We start from the raw sequence: 12,560 nt of genomic DNA on the forward strand, positions 1-12,560 counted from the left end.
AACAGTTTCGATCGAAAATAATACGCGGAAGTCACGTAATAATACGACGATACAGCGCAACGATGTCCTCGCAATGGAGAAAAGGTTTGGTTAAATTGAGGGGACACTATATACTTAAAAACTTTATCTTAAACTTTATAAAATATTGACTTCTATTTTCGCAAAGTTTATGTTTCGTATTGATTGCACAAAATTACAAATGGAAAATTACAAATGAAAATAAACTGGAGAAGTGGATACCATGAAAATAAACTGGAGAAGTGGATACTATGAAAATAAACTCAAGAAACTGCAGAAATAAAATGGAGCATTGCTCAAAATATGTAACGAAATCGATAAAAAAGTTTCAAAATTTGACATTTCAGCGTAAATATTTGTCTAATACGAAATTTTGGTTATTCATGCATATCAAACATGTATTTGTCCGTTGAGCAAAATTTCAAAAAGCATATTTCTATATCTTTACAACTGTGAATTCAGAAGTTTATGAATATAAGAAAAATTTGTAGGACAATTTTTGTGTTGCTATATTTTCTGCTAAATATGGCGGGACAATGCAGTACGCATTTATATAAGATTTATATGTACAAGAGACACGAGAAGGGGATAGCATGATGGGTAGCTGCACGCAAAAAAATCTCAGTTGGTGCAAGCGAATAGGAACCAACTGAAAATTAGGTGATCAGATATCTCTGTTTTGAAAACTAATATTTCTGTTGTCGCAACCGAAAATATTCGTCTGAACATTCAGCGATATTAGAACTCGATTGAAGCAACTGAGAACAATTGACTATAAAGAAGACTCATAAAGGAATTTTTCTCTTCCTACAGCCGAGTTTTCGTCTGATCCCTGAGCAACCGAAAATTTGGTTGCACCAACAGAATTGTTTTTTCCGTGTGTCAGTGTGTATCTGACATAACGTTTTGACGATTACCTCTTTGTTATCGACATCTTTGAAGTGGACATCGTCCACTTTGACATCCCTTTAACATGATATTGAAAGAATCACACGCATTTTGGTCGAGGAAGAAGTAATTTCTGGATAAATTCGAATTTGGCTTATAAATTTATTTGGCCCATAAGTTCTACGAGCCAGAAACTCTATTTCCTTGAAACCAAAATACGTTTAGTTGGTTCATTTTGCCACGTTAATTCAACCAATTTTATCTCTCCCGAGTATATACACGCACGCACGCGCGCACGAACTTCTGCGTATTTATCACAATTCCCTTTTTACGCTGGACTCGCTTCTAAATCGTACCGACCGAGGCAAAAAGCGCGGCTCGCCGTCTTGGACACCAGCAGGCGAGGCCAGACGGGACCACTCTATGCTGGCTTCGCTCAGTGTACGATATCCTTTCCAATAAAGCTGAACATCCATCAGACTTTGATGCGCGACTGGCTCTGATCCGTCCATTGCTCGCGGACAATCTTGCAGAAACAATTCCGCAAGATGTGTCTGGAACGCGACAACCTCTGGCCACCGGGATCCCGGGATTACCGAACTGACCATCTCCTTTGCATAATGACGCCTCGACCCTTCTCCCCCTCGGCCCTAACTGAGTCTCGTTCGCTCGCTCACCCCTCGCTGGAGCGCGCATCCCCGCTCACACGCACACGCCACCACCTTCGGCCACGGGCATTTCCAAGAAGTGCAATAACAATAATATCTATATATGATAGCTGGCCGGCGGCAGCTCGCGCCGATATTTTCCGTCCACGCTGCACGTGAATTTCATACATAAGAATGTCCGGCCGGCCGTTCAACTGCCGGATCAACATTCAATTGTATCGAAATTACGGGGAGACCTACTTTCCTCGGCATACTCGCGCTAAATCCAGGCGGAATTTGATGCGCGCCACGAAATGCCCGTGATGAACTCCGAGGCTTGCGAGGCCTCCTTCATCGCCGCCACGTGAATGATCTGACGAGGTCACGCCGAAAGTCAGGTCGCGAAACATACATACAAAGTGCTCGCGCACTCGCATCGAGATGCCAAGTTGCAGAATATTTCGATACACGGAGAAAACGTTGAGGATACCACTTGGTTAAATATGGTCGTACCAATATAGGGATTTGATCATATTATTTATTATTGTTATGTGTGTTTCGTATCTTAACTACAAAACTATTTTTTATTGATAAAAACTATAAAAAACTACAAAACTACAAAAAATTATTTTTTATTTAAAGAAAAAACTTGAAATTTTGTCCGACCAAAATTTTCTTTGAAAAATTTCTAAAATTAATATTTTTACCGGGATATTAAATAAAAAAAAATAGAGGCAAGATTATTTATAACTTCGAAATGTTTCTGTTTTATTAAATTTCTGCATATAAGAGAAATTCATCTTTGCAGAAAATTTAGTACAGTTTTTAAATTTTCTTATCCCATTTGTTTCAAATTGTCACATACTGTAATGTTTTCAGCATAGAAGACTTAAACGACGAAATTTTAATTTTTTAATAAAAAAATAATTTTCTTATACTTAAAATAATAATATGGTCAAAATTTTATATTTATATTTTTGTTCATATTTCTTTCAAAAAGAAATTCGTAAAAACCTATTTTTCAATTATCTATATACCAGAATTTCCTCTGAATTTGAATTCACATAAATATTTTTTCTAACCATAAAAAATGCTGTTATAGCAATCACAACAGTTTTTCTCTTGTATAAAAAATTTAAACGAAACAGCGTGTCTCTCTCTCTCTCTCTCTCTCTTTCTCTTTCTCTGTCGATGCGCTGTCAGGTTTTCTCGGATAGTAAATTTCCTGAGATGTAAATGACAAATTATATTCGGTTAGTTGGCGCGCTCGCGGAGAATTATAGACGGCGCCGCAACTTTGCGTCGGCCTGTTATTCTTTCGCTAATTTAAATGTCAAAGAAAATTGTTTGATTATTTGCCATGCAAATGGAATTGTTTAAGGCGAAACTGACTTAAACCGACGCGGAGGCGTCCTTCGCATCGGAGGGTTAACGGGAAGGAAGCCCGGATAATTCGGACGCGATAATTGGATCAAGAAGTCGGATCGAGGAGCGATCCTCCTCTCGGTATTCCGCGGGGGACACCGACTCCGCTTTAATTATGCTTCTCGAATTTAGATCGCGCGTCCCCGATAATGGCGCAACCTGCTATTTCACGATCACCTCGTGTTTTTTGGCCATTCGCAATTTGCCCGAGAAAAAGGTTCATGTAATTAAAAAATTTTACCGAGAGAATCTCGTCTCTGCGTCGCGTCTCTAATAGCATCGATTTTGATGCTGCACGGAACACACCGGTGGCTACGGTAGTGGCAAGCTTCGCTATCGTTTACATTTCCGTATGTTGCTCCTTGCTGAAACTCTGCTTATCGCGCGAAGAACTCCTCGAGGGTACGACCGACAGTCACCCTTTCGACCGCTTTCTCGAGCACCGTCATTTCTCTCACTCGAGAGCACTCGGCGCAATCTGCCGCCCGGTATTTGCATATATAAGCTATTAAGCAGCTCTTTTCATTTCCTCCCGTTTATGACAGTTTAGTTGGAATAATGTTTTACAAGATTGCCCCGCGAACTGGGCGTTTCTCGCAAAGACATTTCTCTACCTGATTAATATTTGGCCGACTGCCGCAACGCGTCACTCGAACTGTCTCCATAAGACTCTTCGAAACTTTTTATGTTAATCTTGTTAAATTATATAAAAATATAAAAAAATCTGTACTCTGCAGTTCAAACTATTTCTTTATATTTGATTTAATATTTTTATTACACTGTAAAAAATTTTGTGTTAAGCCTAACATATTTCACATATGCCAATTTGTCCTCTTTAATTTCTGTGTTAATTTAATACAAGGCAGATATGTAAGAAAATAACACATCTTATCATTATTTATACTTTACATATAAAATATATTCACTAAAAATACGTCTATATATAAAATATGTCATTTTAATATTCAGTGAATTTACTGAACATTTGCTGAATTTACGAACTCAACGCAGAATAGTCAAAATAACATAACGATAATACGTAATTAAATTAACTCACAGATATGTAAAAAATTTCACATACAAATTTTTACACGGATCGATTTCAACAAAAGTATTAAATGTTTTTTACTGTATATGTATATATATATAACCATCAAAATTAAATATTTTAAATTAAGTACGTTAAATATGTTTGTACAAAATTATATATATAAAAAAAATATATATACCCTGTAATTTATTTCTATCTAATTCTTTCTTAACAAAGAAAAATATATATATACATTTATGAATACTTATCGTTTTTTTAAGAAAATAATTACTGTTAAGCTTCTATATCGTGTATCAAATTTAATATTTGTAGCACAATACAGCAGAACATAAATTGGAAGTCTTGAGCCGATAAGACCGAGAGGCAATGCGAGCTAGGTACGCGAATATACCATCTAAGCTCGATAGGAAATTTACTGGAATTTTCAATAATTTAGTGATATAACATTGTGCTATATAATTTATGGTCCATTGCTTATGAATAACTGTTTCGCCCGTAGCCCGTGTGTGTATTTCGACCCTAAGTAAGATTTACCACCATGGTTTGCGCCGCCGGCGCTACATTCGTTTCTTTTTCTTCTTCGTGAAAGAAGCGGGAAGCGATAACTTTACAACACTGTAAAGTTATCGCTGACTTCCTTTCTACTCCCGTAAACACACTCGTGAAGCTATCAAACTTGACAATCGACAGCTATTGAAACTTACTAAGGGAGAAATCGCGTTTTTAACAAATATTGCGAATCAACAATCTTAGAACTTTACGTGAAGTAAAATATCGAACATGAAATATTGACCAAATAATGTATATTGACTAAATAATGTATACTGACTACAAATTCCTTATAAAAAATTGCTGCGTTAATTTCCGTTCAATTAAGAGCTTAGTCGATGATTGAATTGCTAAAGATGCGATAAATAAGTGTGAAACGCATATCTCTCTTATCTCATCTCATTTAACTCTCTCACGGCCGTGTTTTCAGATTAATTATACTTTATGCGTAGCTTATTAGAGAGGCAATAATATAGTACCGGCGACTAATAACCGTCTCGGTATTCGGTACGCGTTAATAAATAGCTTGGCACACCTGGAAATAAACGATGGCCGCGTTCAGACGTCTTACGTTCTCTTTGTCTTGATTTCCCGGTCCAGCACTCTGCTTTCAACTGCTCTATCGTGACACTGGCACTGACACTGGCACTGACACTCGTGTAGATACGATTCGCGATCAAGAAAAACTCGTACCGTATAAATAAACATGACACTGACGAGAGAGGTCGATTAAATATTATAATCATAAGAGCCGCGATAATTATCTCACCGATACACACACGTAGTCTGCACTGCGGTATGTGCGTCGTTTATCAGCGCAAAACGTAATGACTCGGTCGCGGAAAAGTACGCGACACACCAGAATCCAAGAACAATCGGCGAAATCACCTTCCGCCAATTCGTCTCGTATCGTCAGCCGTTGCTGGCCGAGATATCAACAATAATCAATCAAAACATTCCGAGACATGAGAATCAAAACATTCTCAATGTTCGAAACACAATCCAAAATATTAGGACCTTTAATAATGCTCTTCTCTCACAACTTTCATCCCTTCTAAATCTCCTAATTCTGTTGCAATTTCTCATGCCAATAAAAAAGTAGTGATAAATTTATCATGAAAACATAGTGATTTTTTTTTCAAACTTATGAAAAAAATTTATTTTATTTATTTCAATTAATTTTCTAATTGATTCTAATTAACTTAATTCGTTTTATTTATTCTATTATTGTATATTTGTGTTAATTATTTAACGCTTGTCACACATACTCCACATCTGTAGTTACGTGATCACATAATTAATGTACTGATTACGGAAAATAAAAGAATAAAAATATTCAGATGTAAAGATCAAATGTTAAATAATCCTTTCCGCATCTCATCTCGAAGAAAACGACGATATTGTTGAAAACGAGTGACTGTTGGTGGCATTAAAGGACAACAGATCGTATGACGTTATACCTCGAGATTTTCCATTCAAACACGATGGAATTTGAGGGATTAATGTGAGGCCGAAATTTCGACAAGGGTGTAGTTGCGGGGACAGTGCCACGATATAAGCTACCGCACGAATTAAAGAACCTCTTTCTCCTTATTGCAACATTTTTAATTACCAGGGTGAAACGGCTGGAAATTTTTTATCCCCCTAGCAGAGCACCGGTCGGCCCACGTGCGCATCGACCGGTTCCTTCTTTTTACGAGCTGCGAGAAAACACAGGGTGCTAATTAAACGAAACGTTTGGAATGCCTGGGCGCATTGAGTCGGATGAAAGGGGGATGTTTCCACTTCAGCGCCTTCCTATTCTTCTATCGAAATCGCGCTATCTTTCACCGACGAGAAACTTCAGTCGGGTGAAGTGCCTGGACGAAGTAATCCTCCGACGGATAAATACCGAGCAAAAATGCAGTTCGTCGCAGTGTCCCCGTCTCCGTTCGAGCGACGTTCACGACACGGCTCCTTCTCGCATCCTCAATGCGTAATTTAAGAGGCGCGCGAGAGAGTCCTCTTGTTGCACCACTCAAAAGCTCGGGAAAGCATTTCCATATATTTACAATTCTATAGCAGCGCACTTTTATACCGCCAAGACTCAAGAATGAGAGAAAGAAGAAGGGGGAGACAGAGAGAAAGCATCCTCGCTATCTCGCCGACTGTAATTATGAGTTTCGTGCGGTTGTCTTGTTATCAGGACGGTGCCGAGCCAATGCGCGGCAGTAAAATGATGTTTTACAATCCGTTTAATATGTCGTATCGAGAGGACAAGAGCTTGCGGGAGAAAGGTTGTTATTCAATTTTTCTTGGTAGCAGCGGAAGCTATTCGAGTGGACGACGCGAGAGGAACATGTAGCCTGAATTTCAGACACATCGCGCCTTTCTGTAGAAAATGACGTGAAAGCAATGACGAAATTTCAAATACATTGAGAGAAATTATTCGATAAAAAATTAACAAACGGATATTTCCAATAAAAAGCCGATGAATTTTTATATTCGATCAAAATATCCAATTAAATTTAATCGAATATTTCCGATCATAATGACATTTCATCAGATAAATCGACAAAAAATTATGAACCAATATTTGTCATCGCTATTTTGATCGGAAATATCGGCATGTTAATTTCTTATCGAATAATTTCTATCAGTGAACGATTGGCTGCCCAATAATGTAACCAACACAGATTTAAATTTTGCTTCAGTACATTAATAAGGCTTAACAAAAAGACAGATTCAGTACATTAATAAGGCTTAGAAAAAGACAGATTAAAAATAAGACATCTCTAGTCTGACGGCCATTATCGGCCTTTGATCATAAATCGAGTCGCGTGTGAAAACATATCGCTAAGAGAAAGAGAGAAGATATTAGACGTATAATGACGACAACGACGACGTCGTGATCATGATCGCCGTCGTCGTCACGTTGTTTCAAGTTACTCGGGGAACGCTTTCCAATTAAGGCGACGTAATATATGCATCGAGTTTGCGTCTTGTGGCAAAAGGCGCGGGGTAGAAGCTATAAGGACACGATGGCCGAGGGTTTGATTCGAGATGAGACGTCAAATGTTACCACTTCGAAGGGTGAGACAAAATTCTCGGTGTCAATTCTCAGGGCAATCTGCCGATGCAGATTAGCTCGACGCCGGTCTTGCTTGATCCCGTATAAGATTCGTCTCCTCCCTCGCACGTCGGGATTAATTGGGGTGAATTGTCCTGCCGCGCCCATTAATGTCACGAGTTTAATCCAGAAGTAAGAATCCCGTGACAGGCTCGCTCTCTCTCTTTCCTGCCGTCTCTCGTGGCCGCGGTCCTTATTTCTCCCGCCTGATCGTGTCGCTTAAATCCCGTTTTATTCCGCGGGAGATCAGGCGGGATAAGTATTCGCAGAAAGTAGTCACGATCGCTTCTTTCGTATCACAAGAGGTAGACGAGTGCGAAGTGACTTCGAGTTGAGCTTTTGTACGTGGAAAATAAGTGGAATCTAAGGGATGTAATCCCTGCAAAAAATCACGAAAAATTAGAAACATGCTAATGCTCCTATATTCCGCATAAGGACATGTGGTATACATTTATAATATACAGTTGAATAATATTTTCATATTTGTTAATTTATTTACTTTATTTTATATTACTTTTGACTTTTGAACTTTTATCTCTGAATCACAAGGTCAGAATGACGTGAAATAACGTATTAACGACGTATTATTGACGTCAAAGAGACGTCATTAACGCGTCATTAAAACGTCAACATGTTTGCTGAACTTACGCTTCAAAATGAAACAATTTTTCATTCAGACTCCGAGTCAATGTCAAATTGTTTGTGATCACGTTTAGAAGCAATATTAAATAATGCATTAATCTGTAATCTTCTTTTTCCATTATCTTTGAGATATGGGTGGTACACCCTTACACACCCTCAGATCGGATATTTCCCGCGTCTCTTAACGCGAGCACTTTGCGACTTATCGATGATGATAGGAAAACAATAGGGGGGAATACGCACATGTGCTAAAAGTTTCCTTTTGCTTGCGGAAACGCCGCTATAAACGCTACGCAAACGTGTATGTATGAAAATGAGGAACAAACGCGAAGGTCAATATCTGTCGTCTTCACCGCAACGTATCGGCTCTTTTCTAACGCCAGATTGCTCCATATTCCTGTAGAACCCGCATAGCGATCAGATATAGCCCATAACAGCGATCAAGCCCGGCGTTTTACCTTCGTCAATCGTTTCGCCTACTTGTTCATTATCGTAGAAGGGGAATGTCTCGGGGAAAGTTGGTAACGAGCACCCCGCACACCTCATCCTTGTTACATAATATTTCGCTTCTTTAATGGATCGTCTTTTTGTGACATAACTTTACGATGCCCGTTTGTCGGGAAAAGGCGAAAAGAAATTGGCGAAGCGAACTGCGAGGTTCAATGAACTTCAGCAAACAGCGTCTATTCGGCGCGGGGGCAAAGAAGCAACGTGGAGAGAGAAGTTTTGTGGGGTGCGAGCCGTTTTATGGTCAGGATTACTCCCGGCAGAGCCCGGGGGGAGGGGGTAGGGGTTCACTCCCTTTGACCGACACACTTAGAACAACAATAACTTACTAATCCACGCGGGCCTGCACCCGGGCGCCGATGAAAAATGTAAAAATCCAGAAAACCACTGCTCCGTGACAGTTCAATACATTTTAAATGCGTTCCGGCGCATTTGTGGGATACGATAAGCACAGCCGCAGGATCCGGAGCCACACGAGCGCCCCAATATGTCGGTTATTTATCGTCAGATTTATGGAATAAATGAGTAGGAGCCCGTACTTGTCGCGGGAATCCCCGAATATATGCTTCGCTTTTATTATTAACGTTCCGCGCGATACGTTGAATATACCCGATGGAATCGCAAATTTTTTGCAAAAAAGAGAAAGAAAGAGAAAAGAAACATGAAGAAAAGGAAGCAAAAGTCAAGCGGATGTTGCAACGCTCCAGCAAGGAAATCGAAATACAAAATGTAAACCACATCACTGATGCGAGTCGCATCGTCAAGAGTATACTGTCCATATCTTGAAAATGAAGGGAAATTTCTGAAAAAATTGGAGATTAATCTGCATTGCAACTAAAAGTAATCACAAAAAATGTTACATTGACTTAGAGTCTGGAACAGAAATTATTCCACTTAGAAGCGTAAGCCCAGCAAACATAAAGACGTCTCTAACGTCAATAATACATCATTTGATGTCATTCTACTTGAGAATGTTCTAAATCGCACTGTTACGGAAATATATGATATTGCAATTCTTAGTAAAGCAGAAGATAATTAAAAAATAATAACAAAAATCTTAATTTTAGTATACATGTACTTTTAAGTATTTGCGCGGGCGCGAAACAATGTATGCGTCCTTTGTGTTTCAGAGATAAAAGTTAAAAGAAAATTTAGATTATAATATAGAATAAAATAAATAAACCGTAAAAAATGTAATGTTAAAGTAAAAATACGCTGTAATTCAACCGTATATATACTCGTATATAAGGTGAGCCACTTAACGTTAAAATTCTAAAATATCTCTGTTCTAAGAGAAAAATGTGTAAGGAATATGGTTGAATAAACATCGTGGTCAGCAAAAGATCCCATTCACACAATATATTCTTTTCTCCAATATAAAAAGCAACAAATATATTTTAGAATCGAGATGATTCAGACCTTGTAGTATACTATACATCTTTGCACGGAAAATAAAAATATTAGTGTGTTTCTAATTTTTAGTGACTTTTTGCAGGGACTACACGAGTAATACACCTTCAAGAGCGCTCGTACGAGGAGACAGAGAGAGAGAGAGAGAGAGAGAGAAAGAGAGAGAGAGGTATGGGGAAGTGGAGAGAGAGGCAGCGGGAAGGGGGCGCAAAATCTAAATTATTCAAAAACGAATAGTACTCCGAAGAAACGCGACGAAACATAAAGACGCGAGAAATACTCGGACAGGATAGATCGATACGCCGAACCTTGATGAGAGAAGAAAAAAAGGAAGGGATGGAGAGGGGGGAGGGAGGGTTGGTGGAATGCCTTTATACGCCGCATCTCTATGGGATTCTTTCACGACACGCCGATTTAAAGCGCCTTTTAAGACGGTCGCGGGGGCTCGGTGGAATTGTGCCGAGCTGAATCGAGCGTTGAACTCTATATCGCTCGTACCCTCTCTGACGACCGCCCCCATAAGTAGCATTCCTACTTTCCGTCGTAATAAGGAAGCTGTCAGAGCGGCGGACGGGATGCGATCGACTGTAATCGACGCGACGGCGATTAAAAGGAGCAATATGCAAAATCAACCGTATCGATGACGACGCGCGAAATAACGAGCCGAGTTCGGGGCGCGATGGTGGAGCTTCAAAGGCGCGAACGACGACGACGACGACGACGACGACGACGACGACGACGACGACGACGACGATGATGATGACGACGACCCACCTTCCGCGATAAACGCCTCGGCTTTGGAGAGGTCTCCTGCGATCCGCATAAGGCGAGAACGAGGCACTCGGCAATCATACGGAAAACAAAAGAGCGCGTACAAGCGGCCGATGTGGCGCGCGCATTATAATACAACAAGAGCGCTAGGCGCTTTCGACTGCCCAAAACGCTGCTTTGCAATTCGGCGCTGCACTCGGAGTTTTTACATAATCGCGTTTCGTCACCGAGCGACGTTTATTCCGTCACTCGCCCGCCACGGGAAAGCCCCTTATTAGAGGGCGCGCGCGCGCGACAATAACGCGCATGTATTATGTATATAGCCGCGAGAGAGAGTGAGAGAGAGAGAGAGAGAGAGAGAAAGAAAGAGTCAGAATTGTCGATTGTGTGCGTTGCGCTTGAGAAGTGTAGTTATTTACATTTTTTGCGCTAACGTCTGCCTTTCGGTAGAAATCCTGCACGAGGAACAAAATTCGATTATATTGACAGGTTGAAGTTGAATCTTTACAAACGAACCGTCGCGTTTCGACTGAAGAACATTGAATCTCTGGGCTTCTTACGGCTCTAATTTGATTCCAGAAACTCCGTTTCCTTCAACCAAAACGCGTTGGTTCATTTGTTCACAACTAATACACTTCATGTTACACTTCATGTTAACACGTAACGGAATTGTGCTATTGTGTTCTGAAAATATTGAGTTGTATTATTTCTTTTCATATACATATGTGCTATGTTTCAGAAAAATTAATACCAAAGATCACCATGCTAGATATTGATTGTCACTAACGTTTTAATAAGGAAAAACTTATAGTTTTGTCGTTTTATTAGAAAAGTGTTGTCAATAAATAATAATAATTAATGAAACGTGCAAAATATAACAAACACATTTTTATACATTGCATGTCCTAACATGTCCTAACAAGTCACTTTTGAGAGTTTTAGAAGCTTTTTGAGGATTTTGAGCTTTTTGAAGATTGAGAAATAAACAAGTTTTGCGGGATACTTCATTTTGCCCCGCATAAAAAGTATAATGAGATTAAGTGACGAGATTAAGATGTGTTCAGATAAATAACAATTTCGTTCTTTGTAACTATTCTTTTACAGTAACACTTATACTTTTCTTACAATGGATACTTCAAAAAAGATCTCGATGCAACATGATGTCGATTTATTTATTTTTAATATATGTTCCAAACTTATTTGAGTTACGGTCCCCATTATGCTTCGATGTTCCCCTATTTATACTTTTTCTCTTTATGTTATTATATTGCATGTCGTATAATGTAATAAGATTGTATTCCGCGTTTGTTTTTGCACGAGGATCCACTCGCACGGAGCCGCCAATTTTCGCGTACGAGTAAGAAAATAAATAAAAAGAAAAAAAGAAAATAAAAAGAAAAAAAAAGGAGGGAAACAAGCGAAATACCGTAAAGATATCGTGGAGAATGGCATGCATTTTGAGTAAAATTGAGCGTACCTTTCGAAAGCGTAGTGTCTCTCCTCAAATCTGTAACACATAAACAAGCTTCGTCACTATACCGTG

The 12,560-nt window shown here is 39.3% G+C and overlaps 1 protein-coding gene across 1 annotated transcript in view; it reads right to left on the bottom strand.

Annotated features, from left to right (window-relative positions):
• LOC116852556 overlaps positions 1–12,560 on the bottom strand; it is a 210,463-nt gene that overhangs the window by 72,585 nt on the left and 125,318 nt on the right. The window contains exon 23 of the mRNA XM_032833053.1: positions 12,495–12,524. Coding sequence (XP_032688944.1) covers positions 12,495–12,524 — 30 coding nt within the window. The remainder of the gene's footprint in view (positions 1–12,494; positions 12,525–12,560) is intronic.

This window comes from Odontomachus brunneus, unplaced genomic scaffold, assembly GCF_010583005.1.
Source record: "Odontomachus brunneus isolate Ranch 3 - 2012 unplaced genomic scaffold, Obru_v1 Obru_scaffold_234, whole genome shotgun sequence".
Taxonomy (NCBI): Eukaryota; Metazoa; Arthropoda; class Insecta; order Hymenoptera; family Formicidae; genus Odontomachus; species Odontomachus brunneus.